We start from the raw sequence: 26,280 nt of genomic DNA on the forward strand, positions 1-26,280 counted from the left end.
TTTCCGCTTGCCGCCTGTGGGATCAAAACGAGACAAGAAAACGCTTCCGCCGAAGAGTGTGAGAGCTGTTGTTGCGGCTGTTTCGGTTGAGCTTCTTTAATGGAACATTTGCAGGAAATGCGGATAAATAAGTTACAACAAAAGATATCTGCAGCTACAGTCCGTCAGCCGTTTAATATGAGACCTTCGAGAGTTTTACTATCGACATCAGTGCTATGTTCCGTTTTATTCGACGTCTTTAGAGGAGCATCAGTTGATTCGATACATTCCATTCATCAATTCAATTAGTTCATTTCCGCTGCCCATTAAATCTTAACATTGCGGTCGTCATAATTGATACGAATTCCATGTAGCAGAATTGCAGTCTAAACAATGCGCTCGACCCCGTAATTCGCTGAATCGCTCGTTGACCGATCCTTACAGTGGATTATTGATGCAATGAGCTGTACTATTGTTTTTCAAACAAACACTAAAAATTATCTTTCAATTACTTTTAGCTACCATCACCGTGGTACCGTGGTGTATCTCTTAGCGCCGCTAGATAAAGCAGGTCCGGAAGTAATTGAAGGTACCCCATCTGAGTGCGTGCATGCGTGCGTGCGTGCGTGTAGCGGACATCCCGGCGGCGGCCGGCATTCTCTTCAAACGAACAAAATGCGCGCTCTCTCTCTCTCTATCTCTCTACCGCTCTCTCGCTAGCGCAAAATCGTGCGTGAGCCGCTCCGCATCGAAGGGTGACCCAGAAAGAAAAGAAGAGAAAAAAAAGAATCGGCGCATAACGGTGGGAGAGCGAGAGCGGGCCTCTCTCCGCGAGTAGTCGCGTTTGTGTCATGGAAGGGTTCAGCCGCCTCTGAAGTGCGAGCCTCCCGCGAGTCGACGAGCTTCGATTGTTTCCACCACTGACTACTGCTGTTTGCTGCTGGTGCTGCCGATATTCTTCCATCTAATTACATCCCCCACAAGGAACCTACACTCGCTGTAGGCGGTGAGATAAGCGAGAAGCAGCACAACAGAGTGACACAGCCGTAGGTTAGATCATATAGTGCAAACGAAAACCTCACCGACGTGCTATGAAAACGAAGTAGCCGTAGTCGCCTCACCCGTTTGTGCGTTTTTTCCGATTCATTCGTGGTGTGCGGTGTGGTGTGTAGTAAAGTTAGCAAAGTGCCGGCGTCGCAGAAGGAAGCCTTCCGATTCTGCTGCTGTTGGTGCTCCGCGGTGCGTTTATTGCCTATCTTTTTTCCCTCCCCTGCTGCTGGCGGAAGTGCCAAGAATCCCAGTGTGTGTTTTTCGACGGATTGTGTTGTGCAACATTTTCGGGGGCCGGGTGCTTCGGTGGTGGTGTGGTTCCGTTGTGCAGTTGTGGTGTTTGCGTGGCAACATAATACTGGCAGTGGCGGAAGCGGCGTCGTCGATTTTACTGGGGCCCAGAAGGATAAGTTGCCCCTCGGTTTTTGAAAAAAGTGCCCGAGAACGGTGGCCGGTGCTCGCGCCAGAGCTGCGTTTCGGTGATGCGCGAGCTCCGGTTTTTTTTGAGGTGTTAACCAGGAATGAAACGCGAAGAAACCGGAGCCGGAGTTTAGCTGGTTGGTGCTGTTCTGTTTTAAGGAATTATCTGAAGTAAACGCAACCAACCCGGGCCAGATCACGGCTTGGCGTTACCCCTGTTTTTGGTAAGTTTTAGTTAAGTTAGTGAGGGAATTGCTTGTAAGTTTCAGGAGCTATCCGCGTCCAGGTTGATGTTTTGGCTCTCGCGTCGTTTTCCCCTAATTTGTTGAGGTTGAGGAAAAATGGGAATATTTTAGAATGCAATCCAAGGTGCCCGTGCTCTGTAGTGTTTTAGATCCAATGGATACTCTTGCAACGATGTGCAAGAGATGCAAACATATGTTTTTTCGTTGCTACAATCGGGTCAACCTAATCTTTTGTTACAAACGATTACATGCATCCTCATTTTGAAAATGCATTTCACCTACCCGATACGATAATGGGCTTTTCATTGCAATTTTTTGCACGATACTTGCGACAAATTGCAGACCATTGTTGTCGGATTTATGGCACACCAAACAGCAGGCGGAAAATAATCATTAGCTGCTGGTGCCCTGCTGGAAAAGAAGAATCGTCAAAGTACCAGCCCATTATCAACACTTGGTTGCTGGCTGTCAAGCGTAACCGTTTAGTTGCTTGCTGCAAAACCAAATGTGTCTCTGTAAGTACGGTGTCAAAGCTTGCAGTGCAATAGGCCCTTAGGTTACTGTAAACCGACAAATCCTTGTTGCATAAATGGCTCTCGAATGCTTCAAGAAGCCTCGCAAGATGGACTTCCCCTCGACCCCGTCAATATGTGTCATCGGCTGCGGAAAGGTTTAATCACCACCATGATGACGCGCCTTGCTGGTGTCCTTCTGTCCGTGACTGCATTCCGGTTGACATGTTTTTCAGTCAGCAGCTCCTCCCCACGGGTGGTCGGCGATGGCTCATCGGCGAAGGTTAAATCGGCTATTTCTGGGAGGGAAAATCGATCGAAACAGTCGAGAGTCACCATGGCGTGCTGAGACGGTGGCAACGCATATAGAAGACTACAAGGTTTAACAGTCGAGAGGAAAACCGGTGGAAATTCGATAAACTTCCATATCGTGTCTTGGGTGCTGCTCGGAGGTTAAGGAATGGAAGGATTTGTTTTCTTCTCCTGTTCCTTGTAGTTGTGTTTGGTGGAGTTCGGAGCGAATCGATCCCATTTGTGCAACAGTTTGGAGGCCAAGCCTCTGAGCTCTGTGCGCCACATAACGGTGTGAGGACAACAGCCAGCTACATCGTCGTCTCACTGGCAACATACTGTGCGCGCTGCTTGCTCTACTTTTCAAAATTTTCTAAACCAAATTTTAATTGCTCTCCAACACATACTCTAACATGTGGGATGCTTAAAGATAGTGACCGTCTTCGTTGTTGCCGTCTGTCGCTCTCTGACCCCCCCCCCAAGCAAGCTATATTGCGCCAGACAGACCGGGGGCACTGCATTTGACGGGTTTCTGGCTGCATTCACTACCTCACCAGTCATTGCTTCTACCTTTGCGGTGCTAGAAAATGTCGCCAGCGTAGCGAGAAGGGATATTAAATTTATCGGATTTAACAGGGCGTGTGGTATGCACACTCCGGTTGGGACAGTTTTATGCTCTCTTGTCACATCTTAACGATGGAGGCCAGTCACTTGGCCCCGGTGTGTGTGTGTGTGTGTGTCTGTGAGACGCCACCTTTTTGTCCCGTGGAAATATGTAACGGAAAATGACAGCCGCCGCCCGCGGTCACGCTCGCATCTCCAGCGGGCGAGTGTTCTTCTTCGTCTTGCCAGGTGAGCTGTGGCACAGCTGAGCTGAGAGACGACACGACAATGAATTAAGTTACAGTAAGCTACCGATTCATGGTGACACGTGTAAAGTGTTTGCTTTCCCTGTATCCAGACATGTAGATTGTTTGCTGAAATGTATGGAAAGCATTTGTATTTGCTCGAGATCATCTGGCGAACGAAGAGATATCTGGGAGCTGCCAAGAACGTCTTTTATTTTGGCAATGTTACAACGATGTTCATGTGAATGTCAAATATTGGAAAACTTTTGAAAGGTATTTTAGCTCAGAAAAGTTAAAGGACTAGGAGGACCTATAAAATTAACTAGCCAGCAAGGGCAAAACGAGCGAAATGCTATCTCTCTCGCTGGAGCTCACGCTTTGGACCTCCAGATAATCTCATCGTGGTAGCAGGGTTTCATGTTTTATACCTTCATCAACGATATCTATTCCATCATCAAAATTCCCGCTTGAAATCGTATCGAATAGACAAAACTACTAAAAATCGAATGGCAATAACATTTCATTCCTTCTGCACTGTAATCACGTCCGATGTTTACGGAAACGGCAACAGAGAGCAACGTCGTCAGCGCGCCAAGCACACCAGCAGCAGCAGCAGCAGGAACCACACAAAGACGCAAAAAGGAGGACAGGTAACGCGCGCGCACCAAGAAAGAATCATGGTGCATGGAGGAAACTGATCTGCAAAGAACGAACCGCGAGAGGTTGGCCCAAAGTGGAGGAAAAATGTGGGAAAACGAAGCGAAGAACGAAGCAGAGGAGTGAGAACGCCGAGATCGAAGCGAAACACACGACGGCGATCGTCGGCGTCGTCTGCCCGGAGCAGGGCCACTTACTTCTCTGCGCTGCTGGAAATTCTGTGGAAAACCGTCGATTTAGAACGTTCGGGACGCCGGGAGCGAGAGGCTGGAGCTTCCACGGCAAATCTCGCCACAAATCTTTCTCTCTCGCTGGCTGTCGTGAAGAAGGAAGAGTGAGTGAAAGGGCAAACGGACAGAGCAACAGAAAGAGAAGGAGCGTACCGGCCGTAAGTAAGGCTCTAATGTTCCCGGCCGGGCAAATGGAAGCCATACGCCCGCGAAACATTCTATGCTCTCTCGCCGGTTTCGGACGTAGGAAGACAAGATCGCAAGCAGTGGTGCCACGAGGGAGGGGGGCAGGGAGGGGCTGAGCGCGGTAATCGACAAGTTCGTTGAACCTGTTTCGCCGTATGCCTCGCCTTCTGTGTCCAGCCGGAGATGCATTTCGCTCCGGTACGGTCGGCAAACCGGCAACCCGGAGCCAAGAAATAGGCCAGCCATTCCAAAGTTGCTGCTGCTGGTGCTGGTGCTGCTGACGGTTAATGCCTTCCAGTCTTCGGTTCTACTGGCTTCCTGGTTCATTGCGACGGTTTTTGATCGTAATTTGTTGCAATTTGCAATCTCTCTGTTCATTATTTTATTTGTTTGCTGTTAAGATGTATTAATGGTTAAGCCAGTTTTCTACCTTTCCTTTCGTGGGGTAAAAACGATTCTATCCAGAGCGTTTGGTCCGTAGGGATGACAAGAAAATTACAATAATTGGTCGCTCGATCGCGGGAGTGATGGCATGAAAAGTAAATTTTGCTACTACCAGGGAGCTTCCTACGAAAATCCACGAAAATCATTCCTGTTTGCTGGGTTCTTGCGCCGTAGAAAGAGAGAGAAAGAGATGATCGCCACGCCGCATGCTGATGCGGTGATTTACCGTAATGTTAATGAGCGAATTCCGTTGCCTAAGCATTTTGGAGGGATGTTGGCACGACCAGCAGACCCGGAGACTCATTGGGAGTATGGCCAGGCTACTCCGATTCGCCAGGGCCTGGCCATTTGTTCGTTGTTCTGCCGGTGGTGATCTGGTCTCCGTTCTGGGGAGCATGGTGCAAAGTTGTTCGAATATGATGATGATGTTGTTGTTTGCAAAAGTGTATGATGGTGTGGAATGTTGGAGAAACTTTTTGAATTAAGTGGCCTTGTGGTTGCTTTTCTTTAGAAAACTCAAACCAAATTTCAATCTCTTCTTGTTTATGCATTATATGATGGTATACTTACCATTTAACCATGTACACAGTATATGAGAAGCACATTATTGGTACTTGAAATTGCTCAGTAGAAACACTACATGCCACACACAATTTGATTCATATTTATTTTGCTTTTCTCCAATTGTTTTGGTTTTTCTCAAAATCTTCCCTAAACGTTTCATAAAAGGGTTTAAAACCAACTCTCTAGTTGATGCTTAGCTCTTGTAGCTAGCATTTGCAACTAGTGGAGCTGAAAGCTTCGTGTTAGAGCATTTCTCGTTTTGTTGATGCAGTTTTGTACGAATTCCATTATTCGATTCTTCTTCAATTGCTCTGGTTCCGATGTTTCGATTTTCTCCGGTTCCATTTTGCAAAAACAGTAAATTCTGTTTTGTGCAATCAATGCGGCCTATATTGTTTGATCTATGTACGATTAAGACTGAGATTGCTGGTTGAAAATGTACCAGAAACATGTCATCGAATCAAATAACGAAGAATGTTCCAAGCAACTGTTGTTAAATATGTCGTCGATATGCTTGAGAACTTGAGCGCCCTATAGCCGTACCATTTTCTTTTCAAATTTTTTTTAATAACAACAACTAACAATCACAATTGTGGTCGAAGCATCGCACTCAGCTGGAACAGCATTTCTTGAGACCAACAGCCGTGAACTCACGACGATCACGATGTTGTCAGTAGAAAACGAGACGTCGATCACATCGTGGTCGTCGTCGTCGTCGTCGTCATGATCATTATCATCGTCGTAGTCATTCGCGTCTTCAATGGCGGTGTGGGAAAGCTTATAACAAGCGTTCTTTGAGACGCGAGTGAGTCGAGTGGAATTCTCGACTGGCCGAATCGGAATGCTTCCGGCCAGAGGCACTCGCCACTGACACACACACAAACACTCGACCTGATTCAATGGGAATGGGTTTTCCATTGCTCCGGCACGATGGTGAAAATGGTTGGGGAAAAAGGGTTTGAAGTAGGTGAAAATGTGCCGGCTCCCTGATCGGCTGTGGCCAAGGGCAGAGAATGGATGGACACTTTGGCTTTGGCAGTGGTTTAATTGCGATAAATTCCAGACGGTTCAAGTGCCTCGAGAGCGCAGCACCGCTAGTGGCTAGGATAGTAGAACTCACTCCTTACCTTTCGTGATTCTGTTACTGCGTGTTTGTCTCAGAATACATCATTCTAATTGAATCTATTTTCTATCTTTATTTTTCTTTGTAGATACACTTCGAACGACGGAATTGATTGAACTGCTTCTGAGAAGAGAAAGAGCGCAAAGTGGAAGCGTGTCTTGTGCGAAACTTACATTAATCGTCGCCCTTATCGCGCTGCTGTAGCCGTATGCCGAGTGGCATTACTTCAAGCTTGGAGGAGCCAGGACCCTATGATGCGTCTAGACCATCAACTTGACCACTCACACATCGGCAAGGCGGCTTGCGATATATATGCGACCTTTAGAAGAGGGTGTCGTCGGGGCCACCATCGTCCCGAGGTCACCGTAACAGCTGAGCTGCTGCTGCGTTGTAGGCGTCCGAAAGTGCAGCAATCGCAGCGACATGCGACGGTGGAGTGGTTGCGGCAATCTAGAGTAACTGCGCCCGTGGCGTGTGTTGCACCATGCTACTAGGCGGTGGCGACGACGGTGTGCATTGACCGTTTGAGTGGCATGTTCGCGACCGTAAGCCGCCACCACTGTACCTTACGTGCTCGCTGCTGGGGCCGATGTTCTTTTTGGCGTGGCGATCGGTGGCGTGCCATGGCGCAATGTCTATTGATGAATTCGTGTAACCGAAACTGAGAATATCATCAAGTAGAAACTGGCCGTGCCGGTGCTTACACTTTTCACGTACGCACAGCGAAGGGGCGCGCGCGCGTAACTTGAATCGATTTGGTTGGTGGTGGATCGGAGGCTACCGCTGCCATCGCTGTAAGCGCCTTGGTGGCACAGAGCCTTTGTTGCGTGCCTTTTTGGGGGTCACCTTGGGGGCCCAGTCAGTCTGTCTGCTGAATTCGATTCGATTCGTCCTGCTTCGATGGTGCCGAATGAAACGCACGCCCGCCCGCCCGCCCATCCCGCACCCCAAAAGCACAGGCGGCATGAAAGGAAAATGGTGGAAAATTAGTGCGAAATAGTAGTGGTAGCGAGGCGAAAATGGAGGGAAAAATTAACGCAGGACATTGATGGGCGAGAGTGAGGCGCTGTCGGTGTAGATTTCGGTCGGTTTCGGTAGGCTGGAGTTACGCACTTTGCGCACCACAAAGCATGATGATCAAAGTCAATTCGTCAAATGTATTCCTTCAGCGATCGTGAGAGCGGCGCGGTGGTGGTGCTTTGGCCTTCGTGCGACTCGCCGAACATCATGCTTTCGACGATCGCTCTTGTTATCATGCTTTTTGGCGGTGGTGGCGCTTACGACATATCCCCGCGTCGCGTAACGATCTACTCCTGGCCGGCCAACCCATCCTAGCATAACCGATGGGGGCAGCACACACATACACACGACAGTGACATTCACTCTGGTACTCTGGTGGTTGAGCGGGTAATGTAGCGTGGCGTGCGGTGGTAGGACGTCTTTTGGCCCGGTTGCCAAAGAGTATGCGGGGATCGCTGAGGCCCATACCATTCACCACGATGAGCGGAGTGCAGATTGTTGGTTGATAGGAAACCTTTTCGATTCGTGGTGATCCTTTGGAGAAACCGAAGGAAAAGTACGCTAAAAGGAAGCCAGTGATGTGCGACACATAATGCGACGATCACGCAAACCTGAAGAAAGGAGTGTCTTATGTGTAATTGCGGAATGTTAATCCATTTCTCGAGTGCCTGATCGATGGGCTAAACCATTCCCACCCGTTAGTGTGTGTGTGTGTGTGTGTGTGTGTTTGTAAACATCATAAATTCATGCCGTTCGAATGTTTGCCATGTTTGTTAGCTGTTCGATCGAGTGATTAATTTGTTTTCAATCAGTTACAGAAAATGTACCCGTGAAGCAACACACTCGGTGCGACGAAACGAAACGAAAGTGCTAATTGATGCAAGTGATGAAAAATGGAGTGCCGAAAGTAGTGTTAGGAAGTTAAGGATAGATCGAATCGATCGATCGTGATCGAATACTAGGCAGTGGGCAGCTTCGCGCAATCAAAACAACGAGCTTACAAGTCGGAGCAAAGGATTACTCGATCTATAACACCAGCGGCAGTACACCGGCTGCCAACAACAGCTCATCATGAAGCGAACACCACGTAAACCCAGCGTCTCCGGATTCAGCGTCGATCGGGAAAGCTTGGCCGAGTGGGCGAAGGATAAACCGCTCAGCATCCTACAGCTAGATCCGGCCGATCGCGCCGTACTGAGAATAGCAGGTATGTTTCACTGATCTGTACTGTTTCATGGAATCATTCTTCATTTGTTCAGCTATAGTATTGCTCGTTAGAGCTGATTGCGTCACGCTCCCGATGACGCGTATTACGTGCTCAAGAAGTAGCGTAGCTTCAGCATTCGGTACTAGGCATTGAATTTGGTTTATTGACGAACCTTTCAGCATAAATTAGATCTTCTTTCAAAGAGTGGACCTTTCGTCAAGGTTAAGGGCAACAACCGTCGTCTGTTTGCACACTAGCACCGCGACACTTAACGCTGTCATCTGATCTCGGTCGATTTGTTTTGGACGCCGGTAGTATTTCGAATGCTCGAACTCACCTGACGCGCGTGCCACTTGACACCTCTTCAGAGTATCGGTACCAGCGAGTGTCTCGATCCGTCATCATGCTCGAAGGCCCTATTTTTGGCCAAGGCGATGGGTTACCTTCAAACCTAATCGATCATTCCCGATGACACATTCGTACTCTGTCGATCGATCGATGGCTTCGGTGTGGGGCTTCGGCTTCGTACCAGTTCCGCTAATCGGACACGTGCCACCAAAAGTGCATTTTAGGTGAGCATACACCGAGCGTACTAGATGATAATGGCCGGCATCGGTCGAAAACCGATCGTTTGACAGGTGATTGTTGCGCTCATTAGGAAGTGGCTCACTACAACGCGTTGTTGGGGAAGAAGCTTTAGAAGCATGACAGGAGGTAGCTGTCAATTAAATTACACTTTGTCATCGACCATTTTCCTTAGTCGTGTTGCCGGTCGAGCGAATAACCCGGTTATCATATGAGTTTGATTGATTATCTTGGATCGGCGACGTAGTTGGTCTTCGATTTCCAGTATTGAGTACCTTTGGCGACCAGGTGTGCTAGGTCCGATGTTTCGGTGCAAACGCTCTTATCTCTTTTGATCTACATCTTTTTCCATTTGTTCCATTTACCGATGTTGGACGAAATGCTGTCTTTACTAAGAAATGCACCGTTGGAATTCTATTCAGATGTCGATAGGAAACTCTACCCTACACATTGAGCGTGTAAATTTGGTCATGCCAAAAAAAAAGATCATGCCGCGAGTCAACGATCAATCAAATCGTTCAATTGAGTTCATGGTAAATGGTAATCGATATGGAAACGTGAGTTTGTTCCTCCAGGCTAGTCGCGATGTCTGGAAGGGATTTGTTGCTCTTAGGAAGCGTGGTGTGTAACTGGATCATTTAAATTTGCATGGTAACGCTACACAACAAGTGTTGTCATAGTGATATCACTACATTTGCCAGCTAGCATACTTGTCTACGGTATTCAGAGTAGACTTTATTGAACACCAATATCAACGATAGCGTGCTCATGGAACCATTCTGAATTATCACGACATAATCACGGACATTTGTGTCAAGAATTCAACATTAAGTTGCATTCAATTTGAATCTAATACTTTTGTTGGTTCGTCAGTATTTAATATGCAGAACTGTTGCACACGATTCCAAGACATACTGTTTGGCGTCCTTGATATGTGCAATGTGAAGTGACAAATTTAATTTATTTTTTTGCTTTCGCTGTAGCTTCGTTTCAAATTACTGAACGGCGTAAATGGAGATGGGTTCTCCATTCTTTTCCGGCAATGGTGGTGCGGTGTCAGCGGTTAGTACCGTTAGTGACGGTACCGCTCGTTGACCCAACCGGAAGCTCCATCTAAATGTAGAAGAAACTCGAGCCCCTTTCACCAGCGCCTTTTGATTGCTTCTTTACGCATTTTTGTTCCCCGCAAGAGGTATCGTGACGTCTTATCAGTCACGTGTTCACGAACCCCGGCCGGACCAAGGCCTAGGGCAATTACATAGGTCCAGGAATGTTGTAATAGTCGATGGCCGCCAAAGCTCGGTTTTCTCGGAAGTAGACGATGATTTGAACACTGCGCGATCGATCGACCGACATGATGTTGCGTGAGAATGAGGATGTACTTCACTGGAGCACTTTTTGCGGTTCTTATGTGCGGAGAACCTCCAGTAATGATGTTCGTCATTTCGGCTGCTTGCGTATGTCGCAATAAAGCATCGATTGATATGGGGGTACTACTGGGGCGCATGTATCGGGGGTCTGCAATCGTTATTTGAACAGTGATTAGATATGGCGAGCCCAATACATGTCGAAATGGCCCCCTGGGAAGTTTTACCTCGGGGAACTCGTGCGTGTGTGGCGCGAAGTAGAAGATTATGATGGCGCCTTAACAATTTCGGCTTCTATTTATGATAGGTTATGAAGGAGGTTAGTTGTTCCAAAACAACGTTCACATTTCGAGTATTTGTCATAACCGTTAATTGCACTGCTGGTTGAAATATTTATTGGCAATAAGGTGATAAGGGTTACCCATCTACAATTGGTTTAATTTAAGAATCCTCAGGAGTTGTTTTGGCACCTTAGTAGACTAAAGGTCGTAATAATAGCTCTGGTTTACATGTATTAATTTCATCCTGGCGCTGTAGAAACTCACGGATGTGCGGTTTTTGCGTGGAATTTTAATTGGTCTAGCTTCGGAGTGCAGCTCGCTTTCGGTTTCCACAATTCTCGGCGCAGCCTCAGCATAATGTTTGATTTTTTCCTTTTTATTATTATTATTATTATTGTCATTGTTATTATTATTACTATTTCGTGGCCAGCTCCGCCGGTTTCGAAAGTGAAGTCATAAGTAGCGCGCACCCTCTCTTGGGTAGCCCGAGTTTGATCCAAACAAACACCGGTCGTCGGTTGTGTGTGGTGTTTGGGTTTGATTTTCATTTTGAGTGCCTTCTCCGGTGGGTTGAAAAGTGTTTTGTGAGGTTTTTTAAATTTATGTTTCAATGATTTATATCGTATATAGTTTTGTTTTCTGCCAAACCGACCCAGACCGACGCACCGTATACCAAACTTGGGCAATGGCGCAGAAACGGGAAGTAAACAGACGGGCGAAACCGAAAGGAACCAGTGAGACTAGCGGGTGAGGTGCCGGAGAGTTAAATGAATTGAAAGTAAATGCCCTTCAATGCCGGCACAAGGATTGTTATTCGACATGGATTGTTATTCATGACAGCTAAAAGCTTCAATTAATTTTGAAAAAAATTAAACAGAATGTCGATCACCTGGGCAAATTTATGACGCATTTGCTCCTCCAAATTGGTTGCGGAATTCCTTAACAACTCCAAGAGAGGATCAAGCGCGGCAATAGAGCTGATTGTTGAATGTTATTTATTTGGATATGTTGTGATCGTTAATTTTTGTTTTATTGAAATGAGTCTAAAGAATGATCTTCAGATTTGGAAGACGCTTTTTAAATAATTCTCCCATTAGTATCTTTGCTGGGGGGAAGCCCGCCATGCTTGCCTGACTATTAAATAGCTATCATCGATTGGCGACAAAGCCAAAACTGGGGTGATCGCATCCCACACACACACACACACACACGTACGCGGAATACTTTTGAAGAATGTTCAGCTAATGATGAGCCGCCGGAGTAATTTGGCTTGGAATGGTCACAGTCCGTTTGTGTAGGAGAGCGTTGTTCAAATTCAGATTAAATATTACCGTTGTTTGTCCAAACACGGAAATCCAGTTACGCTTATGGTCTGAAATTTTTGGAAGCTCTAAGCAATATTTAAAGAGTTTTACTTCCTTCGGTTTTGCTGAACTCAGTTGTCGTAGCTGAATCATGCAAATGGAGCGGAGTTGTTTAGCGAAGCAAGCTTGTATGTTATTTATAAAATGTATTTTAAAACTTGATTTCTTTATAGCGATGACTGTATCCTTTTTTTTACCGAATCTGATTTCTATCGAAGAGAAATACTCAGCTCGACTACTTCTAGCTCGTGGTGTGAGCCTTCAATTATCAACTGTTTCATGGCGTGTATTCTCAACACACTTTTGTTATCACCGAACCGAACCACATAACCAGACTGCGCGTCATTTCTATACTCCTTGTCACCATCATTTGTCATCTACCTCCTGAATCATTACGGCTCGTAAAGTCGCACAATCGCTGAGCGTGAGTTGACAAAACGTTATGCTAATATCATTCAGTAGCCAGCCAGCCAGCCAGCCAGCGGTCGGCTGCCAAGAAGCTTTGTGTCATAATATTCCATTTAAACTTTGAAGAGTGTAGCGTGTGACATCTTGTTCGCACCGTGCTCCACCAAGCAAATTAATCGCTCATGAATTCAGTGTCCTTCACCTTGCAAACGAACGAAGGGGACACAATCGGCACTATACATCGGTGCTTTTGTGTGCGCGCAGTATTATACTTGCCACCACCGTCGATCGGTTGAACTTGAACTAGACATAGAAATGCTCACTCCAATCCGATCCGAAAATCATTCCCCGATCGGCGTTCCACGGTGATGGCGACGACGACGATGTGCTGCAAACAGTGAACCCCACGACCGTGAAATCGGACGTAGCGTGGCTCACTCTGCGCTCTGCGCTCCAATGTAAACAACGATCGAAAGGGGCTCGCGATGGCGCTGACGAGAGACGAGGCGGTACCGGGGGGGAGCCGTCCGTTGTGTAACGGATGAGTAAAGCTGGTTCGCTCGAGAGAGAAGAGAGAGAGAGCAAGAGATTAGCTATTTTTAAGATTCCTCCATCGTCCATTCGCATCTCTGGTTGCTGGTCGCTGCATGCGGGCGCTGCTCGGGAACACACAGTTCATTGACTAGTGGTGTGTGCTCTATGCGCTGATCGGCTGAGCCTATCTGTCCGAGGGTGCTGCCTCGGCTGGAATGTTTATTTTCTATCTCGTCTTTTTTTGGGGAGAAACACATCAGTTCCGCACCCACGGGAAACAGTAGTGAACGGAGTGAAGGGGAAGATTAGAGCAATCGGATTATCATACTTAGGCTCAGAGTGTTTTTTTAAAGTATAAATAATTAATCCTTCTACACGCTGCGAACGGTTTAAATCAATCCTTTTGCCGTACAGAGGGGAGTAACTGGAGCATCTGCGATGAAGTTTGCAAAACGAAACTTACTTTCCAGCGTACGAACGTTATTAAGTTTGCGCCGGATGAATTAATAAATAATCATCGGTTTAGCGTGGTGGAGGAAATGTGCACAGTGCTGCAGTAGTGGGGAAGAGATCCCTCTCTCTCTCTTTCTCTCAGCCCTTTGGTCGCTGCACACCACCACGAACAGGTGGCGATGCTGGGATGCTGGCGGCGGCGGCGGCGGCGGCGCGGTCGTTGACGAGCGCACAGTTTGATTACTTTTTAATGCTCCACCGGCTAACAATAATCATCCAATTCATTGATTTTATGGGCCAAAGTATCATTTGATTAGCCCGCGGTTATTGGACCGCTCGCTCTCCCCAGCGAAAGCATCACTCCCGTCCCCTTTGCCGATCTCTTTCTCCCATTAGTCGTAGAGAAGGGCTTTCCACTTTTCCTTCCTCTCCCGGCTGGTGGTGCGTCTTTGTGTCATCGAGAGGAAATGCTGATCAGATTGGGGTTTGAGAAGGAGCCCTACAACACGGACCAGCTGGTGGCCACGGACCGGCAACGGACCGACCTGGCATGATGAGTCGTCGTCGTCGTCGTCGTGACGATCATTAGAAGGAGCCGTTATGTTGCGCTTCTCCCCCACCTCAGAACGTCGTGGAGCTTCAAGTCTCTAACCGGTACACAGCGGCCTGTGTGTGTGTGTGTGTGTGTAGCGGTGTGCGCCTTCCGGTCGCCCAGTCCCCGGATCGTCTGTCTGCGCCGCGTACGCATTGTGTCGCATTTGGAGCTTTATGCTCCCGAGTGAAACAGTACACTCAACGTCTCGGAGAACGTTGAACCAATTACTACTCCTTCTCCTCCTCATCTTCCATCTCCCGCGGGCCCTGTGCGCCGAGCTTCACCGAGTGGCGCGAGCAGCGCAGAGTATGATGAACCACCACACACCGGGTACCAGGTCTCTTCTCCTACTGCCTGTTCTTCATCCTCTTCATCGTGGTGTGATCGTGGTGTGTCCGGAGAAGATCGACGGTAGGGGTGCCTCTAGATCGGGCCTACGAGATATGCTGCTATATGAGGCGCATGGCTAGCCGCCGAGGTGCGCATGAAGGGCAGAGGAAAGATGGCTCTGTGGGGATAGCTTGTTGTAGACATTAAGCGCAAGCCTCGCTATAACGGGGTTCCGGACGTTGGGCGTTCCTCCGGCCTTCTGGTCTGCTGAACAGGCATCAGCGACGCGATTGATGCCCGGCAGCGGTAAGGCGCGCCAGATTGGATCGCTCCGGACCGACATTTGCAAATTTTTTAAGCCGACACACACACGCGGAGACTCCGCTATAAAACATTTAAATGATCCCGTAGTTCTGATCGTTCGATGTTTAAACAACGAATGTAAGTTTTATTGGACTAGTTGAAGTGCCCCGTCTTTCGGTCTATGAAGTGTCCAAGGGGAAGAAATTCCCTGTATTCCAGGTTATGAAGAATGTCCAAGGAAGTGACATCAGGAAGTAATAATGTTGTTGAAACTATTCGATCGCCAGTGTCAGTTCTTTGGCCGATTCTTTGGGTCTTTCCGTCCGCCCTAGAGCATCTAGGGCTTCTCCTTCACTCCTTCTATGGCTTTTTAAACTCACTCCGGTTGAACAACCTGAATCGCGCGCGCGCGCCATCGCGGTGGAACGGTACCCGCTATTCCTCGCATCTAGATTATATGCGCCGCTCCAAAATTATGGGTTCTGGCGCGTGTGGTGCCATGCCCGCGTGGCCAGGGAGCATAAATTATTTTATTCCCCCCTTTTCCCCTTCCCCGGTCTAGGGGGGGCTATTTGCATCGTATGGCGGGCACGCATGCGGTACCGGCCGGCGGCTCGACTATCTGGCGAATGCGACTGGGTTTCAGGGTCAGGTTTTGGTTTGAGAGGGTAGGGTGATGATGGAGGAGAAGCAAGAAGTCCCTCCAACTCCCCGAAACGAATCTTTATTCATTTCATTCTGGCTCCGGTCTTTCCTTTCCGGCTCTTGGAATGAGAAGGAGAGGAACGTCGTGGGTAGATAGTTTAGATGTTCCGAACAGATGGGTTTTGGAAACGAAATAGGCGATTTCGCAAAGGGAATCGGACCCAAGGGGAAAAATGAGTCGCCATTAGGCGAGGAGATGTCCATTCCATTCTCGTCTGGCCGTGAAATTGGGACATAATTTGCACAGAATTCGATTCATCAGTTCTAGTGCTACCCGACTGGAGCTTTCCAGGAGTTGGTCTTTACGTGGAAACAAACAATGCTCTTCGGATAGTGATGTTGACTTCTGTTTCCAAGATCTTGCTTTAATTACTTCTTCATCACTTCAGTCATGGCAGAGGATTACCTTTGATAGTAAGTATTTGAAAACTATAATGTAATCACACTCTCATATGCCTGTTGTATTAGCTGATTCCTCTGCACAACTTCTGTCGTGCGTATAATCCGTCCGATGTAATCTGATGAAATATTCATAACCGAAGAAACTCATAAGTCCGACTCATCATAATTTGTACACGAATAGTACTATTTATGCAGCCAATATGCCGTGAATGTTATGGACCTACGCACCTGTTGGGCGTTTGTTACAATGCTACACGCTACTGTTGGCGAAGCGAAGAGAAGGTACTTATCATGGTTTAAAGCGAGCTTTACTGCTCGGCGATATGGCTGAGAAACACCGGGAACAGCGTGGTTGGTCCAAGGTTGAAGGTTTCAAACCGTGATCAAGATTAATATAATCCAAGGCAAAGGTGTGCCTGACAGATATCTCGGCTTTAGTCGCTGCTCGTGCGAAGTATGTATTTGTGCTTTGTTTTGGTCGCTCCTGCAGTCAGGTGCGTGGTGCAGCGCGTTTACTTATCTCTGACCTGTAGCTTTGACATTATATAAGTCGTTAAGCTGCAAATTCAGGGTTGCGATAATTGAGTTAAACTGACGCATTACCGATGGCTACCGGCTTTTCTTTATCGATTTATTTAGTTTTGTAAGAAGCGGTTTAATTGAACTTTAATATTAGAATAATGTCACTTTTGCGTGTTGCAGCAATATTTGGAACCTTCGAAACATCCGCATCCGAAAGTTATTATTCGTCGTCGCGGATCTGAAGCGAAGCTTCCATTTTTGAAACCAGCATCACAACCGTCATCATTGGAGGTGGTAGCGTGAGCTTTTGTGGAGGCCGCGTAAATGACGGCCTTTTCCGCTCGTCCGCTCCTCCACAAACCCCCCTTCTAGTCGGGGGCTCATTCGCATTTTTCCCAAACTCGACCGACTTGACGATTGTCGACTTCTCTCGACTCGAGGGGTTTTAAGTCTCGTCGGCGGAATCTGACGTCTGACGGCATGAAAACGAAGGAAAACGCACCCCACCGGTTCAATTAGTAGGGCAGTGGGCGGGGTTGGTGCGCGGGAAATTGGTGTGAAGCTTCAGTTTTTTGATATTTTGCGATCGAAACAATGCCGGCGTGGAAATGGCAATGGAAATTCGTTAAATGGGCGCTGTGCCAAGGTGTTTTCCTTTCCTCCATCTCCGGCGGCTAATCATTAGTGTAGGAAGGGAGGGAAGCAGGGAGTTTGAGGGAGTCAAAGTGCTGGGTCAAGGTGCGCACACTGTTTGTGCTCCAGTGTGTACACGCGGGTCAAACTCCAGCATCGGTTCGAAGTTAACGAAGCTGAATTTATCTGATCCCTGTTCTGTGGGATCTGTTTGCGTTTTACGTCGCTGCTACGAGGAGGCGGTGTTCGGGCGAGAAAAACGATGGAAAATTAATGCGCAAAACAATTCTAACGAATCGCTTTCCCTGGGAAAGGAACAGTTCGTTTTGCTCTAAATACTGTAATTGAGTTGAATTTTTGTAATTTTATATATAGAGAAGAATCTTTAGGTTTGCTTTAGTAAAAGATGTTCCTCTCTTTTCGATTCATTCATTCGATCATTCTAACCAGTTTTTGGAAGAGAAACTAGCGAATCAACCAATCTTCCTTACTTTTAACAAACCAAGCATTTTTTATTCTGATGGGTATAGAAAATAAAAGTACCACAGTATGCGATGATGATCAAATTAGAGTAAGAATATCGAATTAATCGAAATATGCATTGGAGCTGAAAGATGGAATAATATCAAATCAAGTAAGCTGTGAAGTGAAAAGCCAGTGCAAAGTGCCGGTTTTTCATCAATATGTAATAACATATTTTATGTTATTGAGGTTAAGTTGATAGAATTTACTGATTTGCACCTGACGTTCACCGTTTATCACAATTCTGAATATTAAATTTGATTAGCCTCTGTCATGTAGACCCGTTTCATGAGCTACATAGCCAGCTTTCACGACGTACCATTCAATATTCTATTCCCCGATGCGTTCTCGTCTGTCTCTCTGCAATGCTGCAGTAACCTATTTTCCTCTGCCGCCATTGTGGCATGAAATGGAAAGCCTAGCTTTATAGTGCACCAGTAGAGCAGCTGCAACCGCAGTGGCCTCTTGCCTTCTTGCTTGCTGCAAACACCAGCCAGCACCGACAGCACAGAGGAGGAAACTCGGACGGAAAACCAACCTGCCCGCCAGATAAGCCAGCGTTGGGATCATCGCTTCAGTTCCTCGCTAGATGCCGGCATTCACCTTCACCTAGGGGACGGGGTGATGTTGTTGTTGTTGTTGCTGATGTTCAACCCCCTTTTTGCTGCTCGTTATTGTTCTGTTCATCTTTCCATTCGTTGTTGCATGGGAGGTTTTGTTGTTTTTTTTTTGTTTTTTTTGCTTCGAAGAGTGCCTTCGGTAAGAGGGGTTTTCCGATGCTTTTCGAATGCTGGAGCAGGTTTCCATGGGTGGGTGCGAAAGATGCGTGCTCATCGTGCTAACCGAGCAGATGCATCCTCTTCCTTCCAACCCCCGTCTTCCGCTATTTATCAAGCCAACACCCGTGCGTGTGTGCGTGTTTGTTGCAGGAATATTATTCCGTATCTCTCTCTCTCTATCTCTCTCTCTCTCTCTCTCTCTCTCTCTCTCTCTCTCTCTCTCTCTCTCTCTCTCTTTCTCATACACACACACCCATAGCCATAGGTGGTGATGATTAATTAAGAAATTTTCCATTGGCCCTTGATATTTTTTTCTTCATCTGGCGCCCATGCTTTGCATTTTCATTAACAATTGGTTCCCGCCCGCCAGTCCGCCAGCCCGCCCCGTGCAACATTCACAGCTTCGTTATGTTGGGAAAGTCCCGTTCCTCTTCGCACGAACCGCCTAGTATGTGCGTGTGCGTGCGCGCGCGAGTTTTCCTTCTTGCTTCGTCCACCGAAAAATCGGAAGGGGCGAAAGAGCAGACGGAGTGGTGGAAAACGATTTGCAAAATTGAAGGTTGTGCCTGCGGGCTTCTTGGAGTGGAGGCCTTCTGCTACTGCTGCTGCTGCGCGAAGTAGAAAGCGTCGTCGGCGTCGTCGACGTCGTCTCCACCCCTATACTTTCGTTGGAGGAGGTCCGTTTCGTTTCTTTTTCTCTGTCTCTCTCGCTCTTCATTTTCCTCTTTTCCTCCCCTAAGCCACGGAAAAAGGGTGGTGTAGAGTTTTCCGAGAAAAATGCATCCATGCATTGCTTGCGGGCCGGCCACCACCAGCACATTCCTGCCTCAGTCATATCTGCACGATCGTCCCGGATGGATCATCGGTGGTTAGAGTGAAGAGTGGTGGTTGCTTGCTGGCTTGTGGCTGGTACGGATTGGCGAGTGCTGCGTGGGTGGTATCTTCCTGTGAAAGTGTCCTGCGACTCGCGCGCCCCCGATCACAATCGGAATTGCATGCATGTGCGAATGTAGATCAATGTGTGGGTGTGCGTTCGATGTTGGATGGAAAAGTGTTTTGGTTGTTCGATTGTTTTTGCAAATGCGATCGCGATCTCGCGATGTCGATTCGTGGCCCCGTGTGTGGTTGTTGTGTTCCTAGTGTACACGTGTAGTGGAGTTAACAGAGTATGTGAAATGATACGTCGAAACATGAAATCCGGTTGAAATGCTTAGATCAGATCATGTGTCATGAAGTCGTATATCACGTCAGGAAGCGTAGTGGTGCTTGTCATGTAGTCTGTATCCATGCTCTGTATAAAAAAAAACTGTTGAAACAATTATTTATGGTTACATGTGTCGTGTTAAAACTTAGGCTTTACTCTGCAAAACGACATATTTGGGGCGTTAGGTCGCGCCTTGAAGCCATTCCGTCGTGATCCCCGCTACAGTAGTACAATTTGACTAATTACATTTCTGCACCCCAGGAACGGTGTGTGTGTGTGTTGGTCATTTGCAAAGTTTAGAGCACATACAGCTGCGTGTCGGTCGGCCGTTTGTTATCGCTGATACTACACTGTAGGCCACTAGATGTGGCCGGCTAGGTATAATCCGGTCGCTTGCTGATGTGCCCCGTAATCACCTACGAATGTGTTCGTAGTTTGTGCTCCTTGCGTGGAACACAAATGGACCATTTTCTTACATTAAAGCTCGCAAATCTTTTGCGTTACTTGCGATCGTTCCATCTCCGACCGGAGCGACGGTTCTGTCTCTTTATGGCTCAGTTGGTTGAGGGAATAGTCCGGAGCCCCAGTTTGTGGATGAACCCGAGGAGAGGTCCCTATGCATATTCATCTAAATAAACATGATGGCGAACAACAACCCGCACCGGCGCGAGTGTATGGCGCGATTCCCGACCTCCTCCATTTGCATTCAGTGTTTAGTAGTTGCGCGTCGCTCGGAGTTCTTGAACCCCGTTTCGTTGCTGCACAATGTCAGGCAAGGGTAAGAAAGCGATAAAAATTCGTTATCAGCAGCGTAAGCGTACGCGCGAGCGCGCGCGCGACTGCTCGACGCTCCTCTCCTGGTCATGGTCACAGCCAAGAGACAAGCCGTTAAGACGCTTGATTTTTACTGGTGGCGGAAGTCCCCGCGAGTGTCAAGGTGGTCAATTTTGGTCAATAAATGAAATGGTTAAATGATGGTGGCCGTCGACGCGGTTGCGCTTCGCGTCTAGATCTGTCGAAAATCGTTCACATGTGGCCCCGGGATACTTGAGTTGAGAGAAGGAATTTGGTGGCAAGATTTTTATGAATTTTATTGCGCAACGGTGGCACACCCACCCGCTGGTAGCACGTACGCTAAACAGATGGTTTAAATTGTGTCGCATGTCCGGTTGGTCCGGCAGAGGCGCCGTTTAAAAATTCGATTTTTATTAGGTGTTACGGTCACAGAATCTTTCGGTTTTTGCGTCATGCCGAGCGGAATGAGGGAGTGCCAAGTGACTATTGGCAATTATAGTCGTACTGTCTATGACAGTTTTTGGCATGTTTATGTGTCATTATAGTCAGCGTTTATGAATGTGGTCAAACCCAATTGACACCTTATTTTGAACCAATGCAGGCCATAACCGTTTCGTACTCTGCCAAGTTCGAGGTCATAGCCATAGGACTCAAATTTCATCTGTATAGTCTCTTGTTTCCTGTTTGATATGTTGAGTTGTTAAATTCATTTGATCAGAATTACCAATTTCATTTACAATACAATATCTATGGTATAGATTAATACATTTAGAAGATCACTTGAACTTGATATGCTCCTGCTCCTGCAATCAGCACTGTTGAGAGAAGGTAGTTGTGTCGGCAGCAAGTGAAGCGGGTTGCCTTTTAGACTTACCGCAAACATTAGCCCTGTTTGACACAGTCTAGAAACCTGCAGTCATTAGTCATGTGTATGTTTGCTTACCCTACACCACTTGATTACCGGTCGCGCTTATCATCAGCACACGATCGAGTGTGTGTGTGTGTGTGTGTGTGTGTGCCCGCGCTCACCAAGTCAGCGGTTGCGCTATTTGCATAAATAAATCGCTAAACACCTAGAGTGCGTGTAGCGTAAGTGCTCATTGAGCTGTCTACTGCAAAGTAGATCACTGGTTGGAGTTGAAGGAGTACTTGGTGGCGAACTGCTGAACCAATCAAACAGGTGATACACCGAGCTCATTTCTATGACAATCTGCATCCAGTACTGCTGGAGCAACGGCCCTGAAGGTATGACCCCTCGGCTCTAGTGCGTGCATATCAAAACGCTGTTTGCGGTCGGCGAAATGACGCCATCCATAAACCATCATTGTAAGGCGCGTGAGATCACCTTTAGAGCAGGCTATACAATCAGCAGGGAGCGACTGGTGGAGGATAAATGACAAGCAGTAGCAGTTGCGTATCTACTGTCGAGGTTGATCGTTTTATTGTACCACAGAAGGGTCCAAATGTATTCTTAATTACTATGAGACTGCCAAGCAGAAGTCATCGAAGGTGAGGCTGTTCTTCTTACAGTAGATCATTCTTCACTAGCGCCCGGCGGCGGCGGCGCCGGCGGCATTGTGGTGACATTTGAACAGTCAGCAAGTGTTTGCGTCATCATTCTCGCACTTCCGAGCGGCTGCCCATTTGAAGTCCGTTTCTTACCGCTGATTGAAGCGGTTATAGTACTAAAAAAACTGTTTCGTTTCAAATTAGTTGCACAATCGACCAACCGTTGATCGCCAATTAGCCTCAGTAGCCATTTGCGATCGAATCGAATGTGATCTGATGGGTGGGATGGATTCTGTGGATGCGGATACTGCACTGCCACGAGTGACAGCTGTGGGAGGCACTCACGCGGCACCCGCGATCACGTGTAAAAATAAACCATTTTTTTATTTGCTCGACTTGTCCCGACGACGCGACATTGTTGGAATCTCTTCTCGCATTAAGGGTGCAAAAGTTGCCGGCACCTATTTGTTGCCAACGTTTGGAAAAGATGGCAGCGGAGGCGAGAGGAGACTGATTGCGCACAGAACGGCCTGCAGTTGTGGGCGTTAGGAGGTGGTTAGGTGGGAGGACAGAGGTTACGTATGTTTTTGCGCTAGCTGCGCTACCGTACCGTATGCGGTACTATTATTAGTCAACGAGATACGATCGAGGCTCCTCGCGCGCCTCTCGACTCGGTCCATTGTGTGATGCATTGCGGAGTCCGTTTAAATGAATAGACTCGGTGTTGCAATTGCTGCGGCGTTGATTGAGGAATAAGCATACTGTATTTGTCGTTTGCAATGCAAAGGTTCTTGATATGATTCTACGATTGGCAGTGATCGCGCATGTATGTTGATGAGAAGGTCAAGAACAAAAGGTTCAGAAGCTCGTGTTCGTGGGAAAGATGATGATGCCGTAATGGAATCATAGTTCCGCGGCAGCTAGCTGTAGCAGTGCAATGTTGTGGTGAAGTATGTTAATTTGAAAGTGCCTTTGAAGTGTAACGTACCAAAGCAGAGTTGAAGTGAAAATTATGCTGTGAAGCATGAAGAGGTGTGTTGTGCCGAAGAATGGTATGTCATCGGTACTGTCGCGGTTCAACAAGTACGACTGCATGATCCTGACACTAACAAGTGAGTTCCCCCGGTGTTAAAGGGATGACGAAAGAAAACGGGGCTAATGAATTGAGCTTAACTTATCAGCCGGGCGTCTTAAATGTCCATTAAATAAGATTTGCCAAAACGTTGACGCGCTTCAATCAGTATTAATGTCAATTTATCCCCCGCCCAATCGGCTCAGGTGTGCCGCATGCGTTTTGATCTTCACGGCACATTACCTTTCTGGTGTTGAATCAATTGAACGATTTGGGTGCTGCGGTTGACGCAGAAAAGACACCGATGTGAAGAAGAATACACCGGTTGTCACACCGGGTGTGTTTGAGCTTCCAGCTTGCGTTCCCCCTCCGCCATCTGCATATTGTGGACGATTCATTTCCTTAAAAAAACATGGAAGCTGACTTGAGTTGCGGCTTCTCAATCGTACTGCTGCTGCTGCTGCTGCGACAAACACCCAAACAATTACGGCTGCCAAAAGCTGTGTTTATTCTGTGTCTCATCGTGGTGCCGCCAGCGGTTCCGTTTGGCCGCGTTTCACCGCAGAGATACAATGGATTTGCATTCTACGAGAGCAGCCGACCGGACGGACGGAGCAAAACCGTTTCTTCGGCGACATTCGTCGGTGACTTGGACAAATAAAGCGGGAAATGGAAGAAACACGGAAAACACGCACTCAAGGAACGCAAGAACGTAAAGCGAAACCGGCCAAAAAGGCGGCCTATACATTGGTACGGCGGCATTGGTGGTGAAATGTCGAAAACAGTTTCCAAATTGTTGCTAACTTGCTCCGGTGCTCCGGTGCATGAATGTCGAAACGGGTTTGAATGTAAACCGATCGTGGACGATTGTGGAAAAATGTACTTTGTTGTCGACAAGATATGTGCCGTGAATTCCAATTTCCTTCGCTTTCTGTTACAAAACGAGAGTTTACCTTACCTTATTCATGTATTAAATTTCTCATATAAGTCTTGTAACTATAGCTTTTCTATTTTGAAACCATTATATTTATTGTTTTACAACTATTTCAAGTAACTAATGTCGTGTTTTTCTTTTATTTATTTGCAGGTATGCATATGGAAATTACGTCGCTTCAAAATGTACCTGTAAATTGAAGTATTTCAATTGTTTTTTTGGACCAATCGCCTGTTAGGTATCGTTAAATTTAATGTGCAAAAAGTATTCCGTAGTTCAGATGAAATGCTATGTACAGTTCATTACTGCTCTTATTCTTTTTAGATACAACAGAGAGCCAAGCAAAGCAGAACATACTAGTGTCCAAAGCCTGATTTGGGAATACGACTCCGACGATCGCTAATTTGCATTAATTTCAGCATTTAGCGTTGCTTGGTTGTCCTAACATAAGATATGGCCGCACTCCCCCAAACATACTCACTTGAACCAGACCAGCGACAATGAAATGAGAGAAGAAAACCCCCAAAAACAGATTGAGATGTTCGAGGTGGTTGCGAACTGGAGAGTTGGCTTTTAATGGCTTTCCAAAAACTGGTTCCTTTTATAGTGCTGTGACAAACCATCTGAGGCAATACGCGCCGCGCAGTAGCGTATGCCATTTTGGCAGGCGTTGTATAAAAGACGGTTTTATGCAAAGACCGGTCAGATTAGCCGGTTTCATGCTTAATTAATTAGAATGTTTTCCGCCGGCAAGTTCGGCTTTGTCCCAATGTCATCATGATTTCACGGTAGTGTTTCGGGTTTCGGTAGGTTGTTTGTAGTTAAGAAACACTTTATGCAAGCAGTATTTCGTCAGAGGTTGGCTTGCGTCAAAGGCATTTTCCATCTAATCTACTTCACACAACTTTCCGGTAGAAAGTCTCGAAGTCAATAATGATTGAATTTAGATTTATGTCAAACGAACTGCAAAAAGTTCCAACAGAGGGCTGGGAAAGCTTTCACCACCGGTGATCCCGATACCGATACCGATTTCTTGGATATATGCCACGATGTGAGGCATATTTTTGCGTTTTATAAATAAGGTCAATTGAGTCGATGGTCAACTCTGGCGATTGGCCATGCATTTGTGGGGGGGGGGGGGGGGGGGGGATAGGGTGTCATGCCACAAACAGGCTATGCTAGCCTCTCTGCCCGGCTTTGCATATTTTAGCAATCATAATGCGAACGAGCATGGCGCTAATAAATTCATAAAATCTCTAGAGAAACCACGAGCGTTTCTTGTTCCTTCTCCTCTCACCATTTCCAAGTTTGGAGCTTAGGTGTCTGGTGGCAAAGCGATCGATTTATTGGTCTACCTCAATATGTGCGGTTGTGTTGGTTTAGTATAGCTGCCAACATATGTTGTCACAAACAGATGCAGTTTCACCCGGTCCCCATGTAAATGTGTTCTTTATGGTCTCCAATTATGGTTCGTTTCTTAAGCGTTGCGGAATATTAAACAACGCATTGGTGGCTCCAGATTATCAGCAATCGATTAACAGCTTTTTTTTCTTCCTTTGGCAGCGGATGATCTGTCTCCTTCTTCTGTCAAAGGTTGTGTTTACCAAGAGAAAGGAACCCGGTGGTACGCCTTCGGATGTAATTATTCCTTGTCTAGACACAAGGGCCTGCGCGCGTCTCTATTCCCTCTGCCTACACCCTTTTTTGATCCCGGGGGAGTCGATGGTTGGTTGATCTTGTTTCTGGTTCTGGTTCGATATAGCCAACCTCCTACACACGTTGAGTCAGCGAGCGAATAACCGAGGGCGAACGTTGGCGCCCTCTGTGTATCTTATTACTTGCAGTGTGCGGTGTAGTGGTGGTGGTGGTGGCATTTAGAAAGTAGTCCCTCTGTGACAGGACGCAGCGCATGCAGTTCGACGCACATTCATCGATGAGCGTAGGATGAGCGCGATTGTATAGCAATAAATAAAAAGCATTAACATGTTCTGCAACCGATGATTCATGCAGGATCATGTATGCTACGAAGTGCTAAACGTGTTGGGACTCGTTTGGACGTGTTTGGTTTCTCCAAGTGGCAGTTTATTTGAAGTGCTTCGATCAGCCAAGAGCCTTGGAGTGACATTTAATGCTTGTGGAACACGCCATTGATTGCTTGGTCAGCATTCTGTGACCGGCATTAAATCATCTTTTACACTCTAGAGCAT

General features: G+C 47.1%; 1 protein-coding gene across 11 annotated transcripts in view; it reads left to right on the forward strand.

The window, feature by feature from the left end:
- LOC125957803 (dystonin) overlaps positions 1 to 26,280 on the forward strand; it is a 164,679-nt gene that overhangs the window by 1,026 nt on the left and 137,373 nt on the right. For 5 of the 11 annotated variants that reach the window (XM_049690767.1, XM_049690763.1, XM_049690765.1 and 2 more), the window contains exons 1-2: positions 616 to 1,029; positions 8,382 to 8,776. In XM_049690767.1, coding sequence (XP_049546724.1) covers positions 8,641 to 8,776 — 136 coding nt within the window. In that variant the 5' untranslated portion in view covers positions 616 to 1,029; positions 8,382 to 8,640. Of the gene's footprint in view, positions 1 to 442; positions 569 to 610; positions 1,030 to 8,381; positions 8,777 to 22,767; positions 23,180 to 26,280 lie in introns of those variants that run through there. The other 6 variants (XM_049690747.1, XM_049690748.1, XM_049690745.1 and 3 more) reach the window with 6 other exon arrangements.

The sequence above is a fragment of the Anopheles darlingi genome, chromosome 3, assembly GCF_943734745.1.
Source record: "Anopheles darlingi chromosome 3, idAnoDarlMG_H_01, whole genome shotgun sequence".
Lineage (NCBI taxonomy): Eukaryota > Metazoa > Arthropoda > Insecta > Diptera > Culicidae > Anopheles > Anopheles darlingi.